This window comes from Strongylocentrotus purpuratus, unplaced genomic scaffold, assembly GCF_000002235.5.
Source record: "Strongylocentrotus purpuratus isolate Spur 01 unplaced genomic scaffold, Spur_5.0 spur5_contig_848, whole genome shotgun sequence".
Taxonomy (NCBI): Eukaryota; Metazoa; Echinodermata; class Echinoidea; order Camarodonta; family Strongylocentrotidae; genus Strongylocentrotus; species Strongylocentrotus purpuratus.
The window spans coordinates 330,912-347,492 of NW_022145555.1; the positions used below are offsets into that span (position 1 = coordinate 330,912).

At 40.0% G+C, this 16,581-nt stretch overlaps 1 protein-coding gene across 3 annotated transcripts in view; it reads right to left on the reverse strand.

Annotated features, from left to right (window-relative positions):
• The window catches only part of LOC581718 (solute carrier family 23 member 1), a 37,143-nt gene that overhangs the window by 7,838 nt on the left and 12,724 nt on the right, over nucleotides 1–16,581 (reverse strand). For all 3 annotated transcript variants that reach the window (XM_030993383.1, XM_030993375.1, XM_030993389.1), the window contains exons 2-11: nucleotides 11,107–11,446; nucleotides 7,050–7,283; nucleotides 6,289–6,446; nucleotides 5,191–5,282; nucleotides 4,310–4,407; nucleotides 3,452–3,597; nucleotides 2,404–2,524; nucleotides 1,632–1,788; nucleotides 927–1,180; nucleotides 335–464 (exon numbers count right to left, since the gene is read on the reverse strand). In XM_030993383.1, the coding sequence (XP_030849243.1) occupies nucleotides 335–464; nucleotides 927–1,180; nucleotides 1,632–1,788; nucleotides 2,404–2,524; nucleotides 3,452–3,597; nucleotides 4,310–4,407; nucleotides 5,191–5,282; nucleotides 6,289–6,446; nucleotides 7,050–7,283; nucleotides 11,107–11,166 (1,450 nt within the window). In that variant the 5' untranslated portion in view covers nucleotides 11,167–11,446. The remainder of the gene's footprint in view (nucleotides 1–334; nucleotides 465–926; nucleotides 1,181–1,631; nucleotides 1,789–2,403; nucleotides 2,525–3,451; nucleotides 3,598–4,309; nucleotides 4,408–5,190; nucleotides 5,283–6,288; nucleotides 6,447–7,049; nucleotides 7,284–11,106; nucleotides 11,447–16,581) is intronic.

Genomic DNA, 16,581 nt, shown 5'->3' on the forward strand with positions numbered 1-16,581 from the left:
ATTGATATATTTGGTAAATTAGTTTATCTACATGGTCTGTGAGAGATAAACGCACGTGTCGCGCATGTGTGCATATAGTCCCATATACATCTTTCTGTGTACAGTGCTTGTAACTTTACGAAGACTGGGCCAAATTTCGTGTCATTTTGATGATTCCAGAACCTTGCAGTACACACTTATATGCTAGATGATCAACCTTTTCTGATCGATTCCACAACGTTTCTTTCACAATGCAATCGCATGACCATAACTGGTCTTTACCTTTAACAAACAAACAAAAATCGGAAATTAGTGCATTACGAATTATCTCAGAAGAAAACGAAAGCATGCCTACCAAACATGACGCAAAACATTCCTCCAACAATCGGGTCAGGAATCATGACAAAGATGGCGCTAAACTTGGTAAACGTTCCGAGAAAAATCATGATCAGAGCTCCATATTGAATCACACGCCGACTGCCAACCTAACGAGGATCAAAGAATTCAAAGAAAAACGGGAAAACAAATAAACGAGAGAGAAAACCATAAATGTACCAATTAAAGCTAGTCTATGAAAAGATATTTAAAAATAAAGTAGCTCAAGTTAGGTAAAAGTAGACTAACAAAAAAGGGGGACGGGATAGTTAATTCTTGCGTTCAAAGGGAAGGGGGGGGGGGTGGAGTTGCCCTCTCCAGGAAATGAAATGGATGTATATAGCCTGGATCAAAACAGATTTTCACAAATCTATTTTCCAATAATGCATGGAAACCATTTTTCCATTCTGCCATTCTTCGGTTCAGAAACTACTATATCTTAATTCAGAAATGTCTTTGTCTCATCAATCTTTTAGAATTATACAAGGGTTTCTTTTTGCTCGCGTATCATTAATAATCACATTTTCCTTATTTATAGTAAGCTAGTAATTTCACAATCAGGTATTATATACCTTTGTAATACCGATGGCGCCAATATTTTCGCTGTACGATGTAGTTCCGTTTCCCGATCCGAACATCCCTGCGATCAGGCATGAAATACCTTCCATACCTATCCCACGATTCACCGCGTGGTTGGGAGGGGGCGGGGCTCCGGCCATACGTGCGCATGCGTAGTAGTCGCCCACGGATTCGATCATGGAGGCTATGACACCGGCGAGCATGCCGAAGACTCCGGCGACCGTGACGGTGGGAAGACCCCATTGACCTGCGGGTAGGTGAAAGCAGGAATCGGAAAGTATAAATATTTTCATCTATTTTAAATACAATTCATTCATGCAAAGTTATTGAAACTTATTGAAAAAACTAGCTACCTCTACGAAACGTCACTGCCTTTCAAACATTAATTGGCTTCCAATTTCACTGACTCAGTGAGTTGCTTTTGTTTGTTAATGATTGAAGAAAATCTTTCATTAACAGATTTGTTTGTTTATAGTGACTGATGTGAGGACTTGTTTAAGAGATCATAATACAGATGATATATTGACGATAATAGAGAATGGAGGGCAAAGAAAGATGAAGAGAGAGAGAGAGAGAGAGAGAGAGAGAGAGAGAGAAAGAGAAAGAAAGAAAGAGAAGGAGAGACATAGAAAGTAGTCGGAGGGGTGGAGAAAAAAATAATGATCTAATGAGTGCAACAGATCAAGTAAGCTTCATACCAGGATAAGGGAATCGAAACCACGACGCCTCTTGCAGCACTTGAAATCGGGTGTCGGTCCTGGCCTGGAACCCGTAGTCATCGATCTCGGTTGGAAAGACATTCGTCGAGGTCAGGATGGCGCAGAAGATCCAAGAGATGAGAATTGCTAAAATCACCTAAATCAGTTCATTATTGAATAGAACAAAAGTGTTAATATGTCTTCATTAATCATTAAGCGAAAAATATACGTTGCAAACAATAAGCGTCAGGAAGAATACACATTTATAGTTCATATCAGTTTAATTGATATGGAACATTATTTTACCCTCGAAATCAACGGCAACAACATGATAAGCAACAACAGAGCATTCCAAGCCCCAATAATTATCAAATGAATTTATGTCATCAGGACGCACTCCGGTGGCATTAATAAATTAAATTCGGTTATGTGCTGCACGTAGTTACATATCTGTGTAGCGCAAGCAAGTAAGAAACCTAGAACACTTTTAAAGATTTGCCGGGAAGATTACCAAAGCCTTGTCAAATAAGATACAATGGCTACTATAAATACCGTAGATGGCGCTAGACCACAGCTTACATCAACCTCGTTAATTCATTTTATGATTTCGAGAGTTTCATTGAGCGTTTTCACATACTCTGCCGCGATAATTCGAAATATCGAAAGCTATAGTATGAGAAAAAATGCTGTATTTGCACATTATAATAATTGTCTCATTTTCCTTCAATACACATTTTAAACTCAAATTTGTTGAGATCAGTTATGAACTCACCGGAAATAATTTGAAGATGAAGAATTTGTTTGAGTGGCACCCTTGTCCCTTGTTATAGCAATAGAATGGAACTCCGAACCTTGAGATGTACTGCGAGAAAATAGTCAGTAATCCGATAGTCCTACAAATTGAGAACATCACATGAAATTTCGATGCTAATTTTTTTTTTCTTTTCTTGAGATACATTAAGATGAAGCACTTTTTAGCGCATAAATCTTTTGGAAAGTCAAAAGATTAAACTAGAAGGCTTGATAACTTCTAGAAAAGTTCTTGTAGCATATCAATAACGTACATATCAGTAAGCAAAAGTAAATTAATCGCTTGATTAATAATCGAAACAACAGCGGACTACCTTATTGAAGAACAAAAATACAGGAAAATAAGCATTTTGGGGAACAACTGGGCACCCGAGAGAGCTTAGTGAGGGCCGGTGGGATTCCCCAAATCAAGTTTCCTCCCCAGGTCGAAAAACCAGTTAAAACCACTAAGCAATTTGACAACTGGTACCAGTTAAACCAGTAGTTAACTGGTTTTTAATATGGAAATTGAAACAACGCCAACTGGGACCAGTTGGCAAACCAGTTGAATAACCAGTTGACGTCAATCTGAGACCAGTTGATATTTCCAATTGATTTACCAGTAGATTTACCAGTTGAGATCAGTAATTAACTGATATTGTGATAATCAATAATCAATATTGGCATGATTTGGCCACCGACAAGACCATAATGTATACACTATTGCAGTTACCCCTATCACAATGATCATTTGAAGTGTATTACAGAGGATTTCCAACTGATATCTGCTGGTTTCCAAATTGTGTATTAACTAGTACCAGTTGACACCAGTTGACAACAGTTCAAATAAGTAGATACCAGTTGGAAATCCTTACTGGTTTCAACTGGTATCAACTGGAATTTCGACCTGTGGATCGGAGAAGCTATTGTCGGGAGAGGGTCCTTTGTACCCCCGCCCCTTTATCTGACAGTCTTGGTGTACCCCCTCCCCTTATCTGACAATCCTGGATACTCCCCTGATATCGACTTACATGAACGCAATACCCCAGTGCCCCGCTGCAAAGTCCGCTGCTTCCTTGAAGAGTCCCAGCCCGATGAGGCATATGGTGGGGGTGATGGAGAGAGGGCCGATGAAGCGAAGCATGATACCAATGGTTCCAGTAAAACCGATCAACACCTACAAAATCATATCAAATCAAATTGTATTAAATCAAATCAATTCTGTCTATTGAAATATAATCGATAATTTTAGATTATCGCAAATATACATACAATATAATTATCATTATACAGAGGCAACGATTTAAAGCCCCACCGCACTAGTTTAGCCCGGAGGGATTAGACCTCCTTGCATGGTCACTGACAGGTGGTTAACTCACCAAATAAGCTCCAATTAACATAAGAAAAAAAGGATCATGGGAGACCAATGTTCACCGATTAGGCATTGTTTGGTAATTATAGAGGGCGCAAGTAGCAATAAATAGTGCAATGGGCCTTGTAAGATGTACAACTCGGCTAAAATGTTGGCTCATTCGCTCAGTCTAGCTCGCAAATAGCTTACAAATAGAAGAACATGAATGTAAAAAAAGAATCCATGCTTTACCTCGCCGTAATAGGGTCGGGAAGTACTTGAAAGAGGGATGGTTACTAAATGACGAACTGCGGTTAGAAGGGGGTACTCGAAAAAGGAATGCGACCATGATGCCATCCCGTGCCTACCTTATTCGAATTTTAATTCGAAATTGATTAATGACGTAATAAGGTTGCAAATAAGGGGAAGTAACTGAAAGAGAGATGCGACCATGATGTCACCCTGTATCTCTGTTATTCGTTTGAACTGAATTTGAATCACCTAGTGACGTAATAAGGTTGCAAATAAGGGGAAGTACCTGAAATAGTGATGCGACCATGATGTCACCCTGTATCTCTCTTATTCTGTCCTGAAAAGCCTCGGTCTGGTTTGCCAGCTCTTCCATTGAAGCATTTACTTGAACAGAAAATAATAAGCAGATAAAGTCGTTAAAAAAGTAAGATTGTATTATTAATCTCGCAGCGTGTCCACACACAAAACAATTTATCCCGAAACTCTGTAACGAAACGTCGTATAAAGAATCATCGTATAAATTCCAGGGTATCCACACACAGAAGAAAGTAATCCTGAAACGCTACAGCGAAATATCGTATAGGTGTGCAGTTTGCTACTGCGATCATGAAATGGAAGCGGAAATGAGAGGTCAGGTCTCCTTTCGCTCGAGGTCACAGTAAGCCCCGTCCAGTTATACCGTTCTAGTTATAGTTACGTCCACACACAACACATTCCGTGATTAGGCGTGATTCTTTATACGTCGTATAACGAAACGCAAGTTTGGGCATCTTTTCGTTATACGACGTTTCGTTATACGACGTATCGTTAGTAAGCGTCTACACACACAATTTCATCGTATAACTATCGCGAAACAGTATAACTATCCCGAAACGGTATAATTAATCACGCCTAATCACGGAAGATGTTGTGTGTGGACACGGGGTCGGTCTCTTGTGCCCTTTGATAACATTTTCGATACGACTTTCAGACTAGAGCGGACCCTGAATCTTCATCGATTATTTTTTTCTACGAAAGATTGCTAAACATGCGTTTCGCTATGCAATATTTCTTCACACGATTATTGTAAACTGAAAAGAATCGTGTAGCTGTACGGACTTTCGTATAACCGTACGATGAATTTTGGTAGTCTGAAGGAGGGTTAGAATGTGCCTACTAATATCTTACCAGAGGGAGACGGTGGACAAGCCCCTTTCACACTCAAGATGGCAAATGTGGGTGCTAAGAAAGAGAAAGTTCCGCCCTGGACAATTGGTAGTCTGTAGAGAGTGAACAGAACAAAAGACGAATATCATCATTTTTAAATAATGATTACTTTAGAGTGTAAGCAAATTTACAGATTTAGAAAAGGGAAACACTCGATATTGATACAATTTACATTTGCATGCTCGTGGCTTTCTAATGTTGACACGATCGAAAATACATCAAGCTTATGGAGACGTGTGAACTGGTCGATTCATATTACATAATCCCAATCAACATGAACGCCATAGGCATTACAATGGGGGTTACGAAATTGAAATTAAGTTGTTCCCTTGGAAGTCCTTTTGATCTTGTCATCAAAACTTCTTCCTCGTTAGCACTGTTTTAAAATGTGCCCCGCCCTAGTTGTCTTTTTCATGTTCATCGTAAATTTTGACCCTCAGTCGGTTAACTATAGTCGGCAAATTCGAACATTAGCCCCCCCCCCCCCTTCTGCCCTCATTCCATGGTTTCTAGCCGTCTCTGCCCTTACTGCATCCTATGAAGGGTTTAGGCCGTTACATGCATTTATTCCGAAGATTCTTTTTTTTCTGAAGGTTGTATTTATATTCCAAAGTGTCGTTATTCCGAAGGTTCGCTTTGCCAAAGGTTCATTATTCCGGAAATGAAATAGAGGTCATAAATCCGATGGTTCACAATTCCGGGAAAAAATTAAATAAAGCTCTGTATTATTTCCGGAGTTACTGACCTTCGGAAAAACGAATCCTATTTCATTTCGGTCAGTGTCATTGATAAGGAGAGTTTGGCCAACCCGGTTCGAGTTGGACACAATATGGCGATTACTGCTTGGGCAAGCTCAAAACAAGTGAACAAGTGACCCAGTGAAACCAAGCTGACCGAACTCTGTGTATAGATGGCTCTGATTTCGGTATAAGTATGATGCCCTCTCTCGTTTGGGAAATTTGTTTTTTCGGCATTATGAAAAGAAAAAAGAAGAAAAAAAAAGAAAAAGAAGAAGAATCTTTTGGGGAAACGGGTAACCCCCTTTTGAGGCGTACTTACCGACAACCAAAAGTTGTCTGGAGTAGAGTAGCTATCCCAGAAACGAAGAACATGGTGGCGATGAGTTCGGCTTGGGTGACGTAATCGTCACTGATACACAGCCCTCCTTTGAGAAAGAGTGGGACAGCGACCGTCGCACCAACCATCGTTAGGTAGTGCTGGATTGATAGAAGTATTAAATGCACGATTAAATTATTTTAACATGTCTCCTGCGGTAGTTAATAAGACTGAACTAAATTTCCATTTAAGCTGGTACAAGGGTGCGTCGGAGAGTAGATTGTAATTTCGTTCAGTTTTCGTTTTTTTAAAGATTAAAACAGTTCATTCGCTTTGATCAGATAATTATTCACATATTATATTAAACATAGATGGATAGTGTCCATTTTAGGGAAACTAGGGGAGATTTCTCAGGATGGGAACCCCCCCCCCCCCCCACCCCACCCTCCTCTCACCATCACCATAATCCATACTATTTTTTTGTCATCAAAGCTATGTTTAGGTCGATGGCAAATCCGAAGAAAAAAATCCTTTAGGAAATTGTTAAGATATAGCCCCACCTCCTCCTCCCCCCCCCCCCCCCCCCCCCCCCACCCCTCCCGAGAGCCTCCCCCGACATCTTCTCCTACTAGAAACTTTATCCTCGATTACCACCACGGGATTTTTGGATTTTAAAAAAAAGTCAAAAAGATCATCAGCGTTTACACCATACCAAAACTCGTTTTATGCGACCGGAGTAGAAAAAGGATTTCATCCAAATTTACCTGAAAACCAAGCAAAAAAGCGGTATACCAGGCTGGCACATCGTCTATCCCGTAGCTGAGCTCCCCCTTTAGTTTGGTGAGGATCGCATCGGCTTCCTCCTGGTGGGATCCCGGGGTGGGGTCGTCATCTCCAAACTCCGCGACACCCGACTCAACATCCCCGTTACCATGTTTATCCTTCGGTTTTATCATGTCAGCGGCCGCCTCATCTGCACTCTCGGCATGATGCTTGTCCTATATAGGCAAGGTAAGAGAAGTATGCATAGGCAAGTTTAGGTCCAGGGGGCGTTTCACAACACTTGTCATCAGTGACAAATGACAGTTGTTGTTATCCTTGCTTCTGATTGGTTATCAGCATATTTGTCACTGATATTTGTCATTTGTCATTGAAAAAAGGCTTTGTGAAACGGGTCCCAGGATATAACCAACCGCATCTCAGATTACATGAAAAGAAGTTGAGGAGAAGACCTCGTAAAGGCTTTCTAGATGATTTGATTGCGGAACGTGGAGCATCAAGATATGAAATGCTGAAACGTATGGCTAATGACCGAAGTAGGGGGGGGGGGGTGCTGGAAACACGCAAATGCGTACCCTAAATAACACTGAGTGGGGGGGGGGGGGCGGGAAAACATAGCTTCTACTGGAGCTTGGGCCTAGGTCCATGCTCAGACCAAATATATCTAGTAGAATAATACACTGCTGCGCATAAAGCTCAAATGTTTTTTGATGAAATTATTGTGACTACATGTATATGATTTATGCTTGATAGATTAATTAAAGACATCTTCTCTGAACTTTATTGTTTTTTTCATAATTTAGATTGATTGATTACCATGATAACATTCTGAGCAGATGTCAACTTTATCTACCAATAATAAATCATTTTCTCATAACTTCATGAAAGGAGGTTTAAAAGAATAAATATATTCCAACTATATCCATAGAATTGGCAACAGTGTCTATATAGATATATAGAGCTTGGGCCAGAACAAGTCGTCTTTTGGAGCCAAAGGGGCGTTAACTGATATTCTTAAATGGCTCAGAACCGACGAAATGTGAAATAAAATAGTAGACTTGAATGCATTTGTTTTTGGTAACAAAACAGTACTTGGTAACGTACGGGGCAACGACAAACCTGGACTTGCAAATTATGTGACTATTTCAAACTGCTATTTTGGGGGTCACCATGCATACATGTCAATGATGAATACAGGGGAGGATCTAGTATTACTGTCAAATCAGGGTGGACGAAATTATTCCAGTAGATAATAATATTCCCCACGAATATGATATCTGAAATCCTGCGGGGGGGGGGGAGTCTTAAAAGTGGATAATGGACACTTTACCCCCCCCCCCACATACACACACATATAGCCACATTTGGAACTATTAAATATACACACAATACAAAACAGATTCATCCTTTTATTTCTACAAGAGGAATACTGCAGCTAGAAGGGATTAGACCACACAGCGAGCCAACGAGGTCACTGTGACAGGTGGCTATCTCATTAACTCAGCTCTCATTTAACATAAGAAAAAGAGGATCATGGGGGACCAACAGGCACCGATTTGGGAAGTTTTCTATATAGAGGGAGCAAGTAGCTACAAGTAGGACAGTGTGCCTTTAAAGCAGAATGTAAAAGAAAGAAAGAAAGAATTTAAAAGGCTAAACAAAGTCATCATAAATCAATCAATAGGGGAAATCATTCAGGGTTTCGGGGAATTGGAATGGGAACAGATCCAGGTTGCAAAGTTGGAATGAACTCTGGATAGGAAACGACCTTAACCCACTTAAATTCCAGTGTATACAGGTTCGTTATATGCAACGATGTTATGACGGTATCATAGGGAAGAAGAATACGATTTAAAAATCTAATGGTATTTGAATTTGGAATTTCACAGTTTAAAAGTACTATATGTCCCTTTTGCAGGCCAAAAAATGAAAAGGTTAAATTCCAGTGGCATTTGAAAGATAATACTAATTTAGAACTCCCCTTAAAAAATGGGGCTTGGAAAATGTCTTTAAGTGGGAAAATAACGACTATTGGTTGTCAAATCGACTTAGGAGCTATAGAGCCAATAAGTAATAGTCTTGATTTTCAGACCATTGTACCGCATGGTCGTATGTTTCATGCTGCGCAAAGATTCAATCAGTTTAATTTTGGCCATTACAAGAAGTGGGTTATTGTACTAGACAAATCCTTTACAGCTCATTTATGTATGTTATTACCAAAGAAGAAGAAAAAGCCAGTCAGTCACTCAATACTGACAATAGTGTCTGACAGTGAAGTCTAGCAAGTAAACGGGTTTCCTTGCATAATTTGAATATAAGGACACTGCTAACGTTTACATTTCACAGATAGGATATACATGACATATTCATAATTCCTGCAAAGTTCTACAGAATTTGAGGTTGGCTGCAAAAGGGACATAATATCTTTAAAGTGCCCATTTAACTTGTTTTTGTTTTACTGGAGAGAGAGTATAGAGCGCTAACTGGTCAATTTTTATTTTACCCGTTTTGGCTCAAAAGAAATAGAACAAATATGACAGCATTCAAACTATATTTCTGTTACTACTACAAAGAGCTTAACAAGGTATCCTCAATGTTTTCTTTACTGCAGAATTAGGACATTAAAACAAATAAACTATCTGTATCTATTTCACATACGAAACATATATATTGTTGAAAGAGAATATCAAAAACACGAACAGAAGTAAACCCAATGTGTAGCGGAACATTTTAGAATGAGAGAATATTTCATGATATAAATTCAAATGGCCGCGACACCAAACGATTGAAACGAACAGCGGTTGAAATTTCTCTGAAAATGGCAGTTGATGCTGTCCCTTCCTGTTCATTGCATGCCGAGAGTGGGTTTAAATATGATTTCAATAGTCACAAGACGAAAGCTTCTAAATTATATAAGATGTCGCCAGCTGACCTTCTCTTCTTGGGTCATGTTATTCGGAAGAATGGTTTGGAAAATCTTGCACTGACTGGAAGAATCGAGGGGAGGAGGAGTAGGGGTAGAAGGAGGATTCTGTGGATGAGTAACTTAAAGAGTGGGATTTCTGAACGTGGAATTGATCTCGGGAGAATGAATTACTTCATAGAATATGGGACAGAGAGTTGTGGCATATTCCATGGTCGCCAACGTCTCATGATTTGGCACTTAAAGGTACTATGTCCCATTTGCAGGCCAAAAAAATGAAAAAGTTAAATTCCAACTGCATTTGAAAGATAATACTAATTTAGAACTTCCCTAAAAAAGGTGGGGCTTGAAAATGTCTTCAAGTGGGAAAATAACGACTATTAGTTGTCAAATCGACTTTAGGGCTATAGAGCCCAAAAGTAATAGTCTTGATTTTCAGACAATTGTACCGAATGGTCATACGTTTTATGCTGTGCAAAGATTCAATCAGTTTAATCTTGGCCATCACAAGAAGTGGGTTATTGATTTAGACAAATGCTCATGTACCCTTTACAACTCTTTTCATGTATGTTATTACCAAAGAAGAAAAAAGCCAGTCAGTCACTCAATAGTGTCTGACAGTGAAGTCTAGCAAGTAAACGGGTGTCCTTGCATAATTTGAATATGAGGACACTGCTAACGTTTAAATTTCACAGATAGGACATACATGACATATTCATAATTCCTGCAAAGTTATACAGCATTTGAGGTTGGCTGCAAAAGGGACATAGTACCTTTAACGAAGAAGAAGAAGTCACTGAAATTATAGAAGAGGCAAGTTGTTGCTAAAATAAATTCAACAACACTCGTTTGCCTAGAGACATTCTATATAGATGCAGGATTAAACCATTGTCATGTTTTAGTGAAAACAAGTTTCAGAGTTCTTTTAAATGTTCAAGGTTGTTCGCAAAAATTCTTGTATAGTAAAGAAAATTTACGTATTTCTAGGCGCAATTTCCTTCCCACTCACTGTATTTGTCAATATTATACGGGCATATAGAACCTCTAACAAATAGAAGAAGATATTTCCGTGAAAATTCCCCTTTAAATAAGAAGAACAAACTAATAGGAAAACTTACCCCCGAATGACTAGCAAGTTCAATAACTCCATTCTTCTTCAGTCCATTTGGCTCATCCATAGCATCAGCGGTAGGCTCCTTTGTTCTGATTGGTCAGTCGACGATTGTCCTGTGTTCTGATTGGTCAGAAGATGATGTTCGGCTTCTGTGAATGGTTAGTAGATGATGTCCCTCTGATGTGATTGGTTAGGAGATGACGTATCTCGGGTGTGCTTGGTAAGAAGATGATGCCACTCTCTTGTGATTAGTCAGGAAGTTATGTTCAAACCCTAAAAATGTTCACTAGATGATTTTCCTCAGTCTGTCGTGACTGATCAGTGACTGTCAGAAGAACGGACACCTGTTGAACGAGAAAAAAACAACATATGAATGAATCATGCCCAAATGACATTAAAACGTCCGTTTCAGTATGTCGAAACAAAACATTCTCACCAATAAAAGCCACTCTGTTTGTACCTGTCATGGGTTCCGAGGACACAACTGAATGCGAGCTATGACTATTTTGCCCTCGTCTCAGCAACCGCTATAGAGTGCTGATCGTAGAGTTTTTTTTTTAAAAATGGTTTCCGGTTATTTTATCACCTTTCTGCCTGAGTCAGCCTGGAAAATCAAGAGATGATTGAGGCACTGCGGAAAAAACAGGTCTGTTTTCATTCATAATACTAGTATAAGTCGGCACGCAAAGCGTAGAGTGCAAAATAGTACGTTCGCACCTCAGTTATGGCTTCGGTATCTTCGCTAACAGCCGCTGAATCGGGCTCAGTATGGATGAGACATATCACAAATGGTGTGACCATGAACCTTGATAAAGAGTACTGGTTAATATCGCTTGAATAGCCCAGGGATGTCTATCGAGTCCCTGAATAGCCGAAACGTATCTATTCGCACTGTCTATTGTTCAATAGGCCACACCTTTGCGGTATGAATAGGGCATGTCAAACGGAGTGCAGTAACCGCTGGATCTGCTCATCATAAACAAATCAAGGACTAGCATTGATTCTAACTTGTACTTATTTAACCTGCTGTAGGACTATTATATTACAGCTCATCAGTGTAAAGGAGGGATTAGACCACACTGCAAGGTCACTGGACAGGTGGTTATCTCATCAACTCAGCTCTCATATAACATAAGAAATGAGAGGGTCATGGGGGACCAATGGTCACCGATTAGGCATTGTTTGTTATATAGAGGGCGCAAGTAGCTACAAGTAGTACAGTGGGCCTTAAACAAATAATAACATAAAAAAACGGTGTTATAAAGCGCTTACCACCGAAGTCTCCAAGCGCTATAACATACTGTTAAGTGTGCTAACTTATGGTACACAAAACAGACACGTCTGCACTTTATTGGTGCATGGTCAATACATCTTCTTATGCATGTACGCAGTACATGTGGGCTTACGTAATAGTGGTTTATGAGAGAGAGAGGTCAGAGAGGTGAGGGATGGAATGTGGATGTAGAGGTCAGATGGAATGAGAGAATGGGGACTAGCCATATTGGAGTAAGGTGGCTATAGATAAAGTTGGGAGGGGAATGCTTCGATGACTAGAAAGGGGAAGATAAAGTCGCATATATATCGCTTTCTCAATATACTACGCAAAAATACAATCATTCAAATATATATTAAACAGCACAAAACAAAAAATGCAAATAAACCTACAAATTAAAATACATATGAAATAAACATCAATGTGAAGAGAGTAAGTTAATCATTAAAAGCAATTTTGAATTAATGTGTCTTAAGACAATTTCTGAATTGGATAGCAGTCTGACAGTTTTTTAACATTTAAAGGCCGTCATTACTACTGGGCCAGAACGAATTAGACCACACAGTGAGGTCACTGACAGGTGGCTATCTCATTAACTCGGCTTTCAACTAACATAAGAAAAAGAGGATCATGGGGACCAACAGGCACCGATTGGGGAAGTTTTCTATATAGAGGGAGCAAGTATAGCTACAAGTAGGACAGTGGGGCTTTAAAGCTTACCGGTACATCTAAAAAATTCGAGTGGACTTGTCCTTTATAGGTAGTTTGCTCCAAAGTTCAGCAGAATCTTTGCAAAAAAGAGTGATGACCATATAATAAGAAAGAGTTGACACCGAAGTAGACACGGGGTTTAATTATTTGTGAAGATGACCGTAGATTGCGTGAAGGTATGTATTCCTGGATTTGTCAATTATAATAATATATCATTTATCCCTTATATTCATAGACAATAAGGGGGGGGGTGTACAATCCTAGACGGTGGGGAGGAAGAGTTGGATGTACATTGAGGCCAATACGGGCAACCACACATATCTTAAATCTATAATAGGGGCCTATAAGTTGTGTTGATTTTCTTGGGGGGCAGTGGATCCAGGGGGGGGGGCCGGCCCCCCCCCCCCCCTTGAGAAAAAAATCATGCAAAATCACGCGATTTTTACCTGTTTTGGGGGTTGGGCCCCCCCCCTTGCGTTCAAGGGGGGGGGGGGGGTGCAAATTTTAAAATTTTCGAGGACCCCCCCCCCCCCCCCCCCCCCCACTGAGCGACTTTTCGGCTGGCTGAGTCGTTGCGATTTTTTTTTCGGGACTCCAAAAAAAAAAAAAAAAATGTCCGCTTTATGTCCAATTTATGTTAGCTTTCAGTTTTATTTTGACATCTCTACATCTCTAGTGAAAACAATAAATGAGAATAGAAGGTGTATAGAGATAGAGGCAGAGAATAAAAACGGTTTAAGAATCAGAAACCATTTAAATTGGGGTCATCAGCGTGATCAGAGGTCATACACGTCTTCATGTCAGAGGTCAATTTCTAAAACGTAACCCACTTTATATTTCACGTCAGATTATAGTTGCGTACTGATGAAGATGACACATGGGGTGCGCCCCGAATCGAATGATAGGGGGGAGGAAAAATACTAAATATTAAAATAGAGAAAATGAGAGAAATGACAAAGGACAAGAAAGGAAGGCTACAATGTACATGACTCCCTTCCACACCCTTATTAAAGCCCCACTGCACTACTTATAGCTTCTTGCGCCCTCTATGTAGCAAACAATGCCTAACCGGTGACCATTGGTCCCCCATGATCCTCTTTTTCTTATGTTAATTGAGAGCTGATTTGATGAGATAATTAACGACCTGTCAGTGAGCATGCAAGGAGGTCTAATCCCTCCTGGCCAAACTAGCGCAATGGGGCTTTAAGACACCTTGTAAATCAGCGTTCGAGTGAGTCAGGTGGCCCCTCTACTCCCCAGCCGCCCCTCATGATGCCAGGACAGCACGCTACGCCACTAACTGTCAAAGTATATTAGTGATTTATTGTTATGACGAATTTAGGTGACCTTCTGATCTCTTCGGGTTTTTGTTGTCACTTTCATTTGGGAACAACCGTCAATGATATGATAAACTCGTCTGATGATAAGCGATACTAATTTCAAAACACTCATGCATGGTGGGGGCGCAATTCCGAAGAATTACACAGTTAAGGGGCAATCTTTCTGACGTGCACCTAATATAATGTCTTTGATATGTTTTTTTGTTATGGGCATGACCTGCTTGTGCTCCTCCTCCCCAAATTTATATTATACTATATGGAACTAAATAATGTACTCCATACAGAGTAAAGGGCAGTTCCAAGATAGTCAGAAGAAAGGAGGGGGAGGGTGTTATACACCACTATTCTTATCGACATCACCCCGCCCCCCCCCCCCCCCCAATATGATTTGCAACCTTAGAAACAACCATCAGCAGAGGTGGGGAAAGGGTTAAAGATTAAGGGTTAGGTGTTGGATTAATTGTAAACATTTAAAATATAACATGATTTTCTTTTCCGCAACAAATCGGAGGGGGGGGGGTAGGGAGGCCCCCTCGCTTCTCTCCACAAGTATATGCGGAGCTGAATAAATCACAGGGTGCGCCTCTCCACCTGTTGATCTTGAAACCGTAAATTATGGCATATGCCAGTTTCTATGGTAACCAAATTCAACGATACATCAGACCAAAGGACAAACGTGTTTCCACTTTTACAGTATTACACACAATTTCCCCATTTTTTTTTCATTCAGCAGAAACCAGATAGGATACAGTGAAATAATTGTATTTATTATCAACAAGCTTCCATGCATAGCAACGACTAATGAATGGTTCTCGCTTTTTCATATCAATTTTGGCAGAAGACTATTATGCTTAATATACACATAAATTATGACATCCGGTAATAAACATGATACATTCCAAGAAATATTAGCCAGAGACATGCTGTTGTTGCCACACAAAATTAACATTGTATCCGGCTGCAGGATATTTAGCTTCACACAGATACTATGTCCCTTTTGCAGCCAACATCAAATTCTGTAGAGCTTTGCTGGAATTATGAATATTTCATGTATGTCCTATCTGTGAAATGTAAACGTTAGCAGCGTGCTAGTATTCAAATTATGCAAGGAAACCCTTCTAGACATTCTCTGGTCGTTACCGTGGAGTCTAGAACAGGCGCGGATCCAGGATTTTCCAATAGAGGGGGCCGGAAATAGAAAATTGCGCAGACCGTTTTTTCAACTCAACATACCAATACTGACAAGGTCATATAAGAAGCACCATACCCAATTTTTGACATTTTCATCGGGGGAAGGGGGGGGGGGCTAAAGCCATCTTGCCCGAAAAGGTATTTTTTTGTTTCACAATTCGGTTAGTGAGCGAAACGAGCGAGAAAAAATTTGAGCATAATATGTATTTTGTGGAAGTGTTATTTATCACCAAAATAAACGAGAAAAGATATCAAAATTCATATTCGGGCAGGTCGCTGCCCCCCCCTACCACCACCCATTACGCACGAAGCGCAGAAGCTTTGATGTTTCAGGAAATTATTAGAGAAAGAAGAGGATTCGTTGTACCATTCTCGACTCTTAATCCTAATTGTCTGAATTCAGTTCCTCCCCCCCCCCCCTCCCGCGCAAAACGCGGAAGCTTTGACCTTTCATTAATTATTAGAGAAAGAAGATGATTCGTTATACCATTTTCGACTCTTAATCCTTCTCTGAATTCATTTTCCCCTCTCCCGCGCAAAGTGCAGACGCTTAACGTTTCATTAAATTATTAGAGAAAGAAGACGATTCGTTGTACCATTTTTGACTCTTAATCCTTGTCTGAACTCAGTTTTCCCTCTCCCGCGCGAAGCGCGGAAGCTTTGAACTTTCATAGTTTAATGACATTATTAGAGAAATAAGATGATTCGTTGTACCAATCTCTACTCCTAATCCTTATTGTCTGAATTCAGTTCCTCCCACCTCCCGCGCAAAACGCGGAAGCTTTGACCTTTCAGTAATTATTAGAGAAAGAAGATGATTTGTTGAAACATTCTCGACTCGTATTCTTTGTCTGAATTCAGTTTTCCCTCTCCCGCGCGAAGCGCGGAAGCTTTGATTTTTCATAGTTTAATGAATTCAGTCTCCCCCCTTGAAGCTTGAACTTTCATAGTTTAATGAAATTAT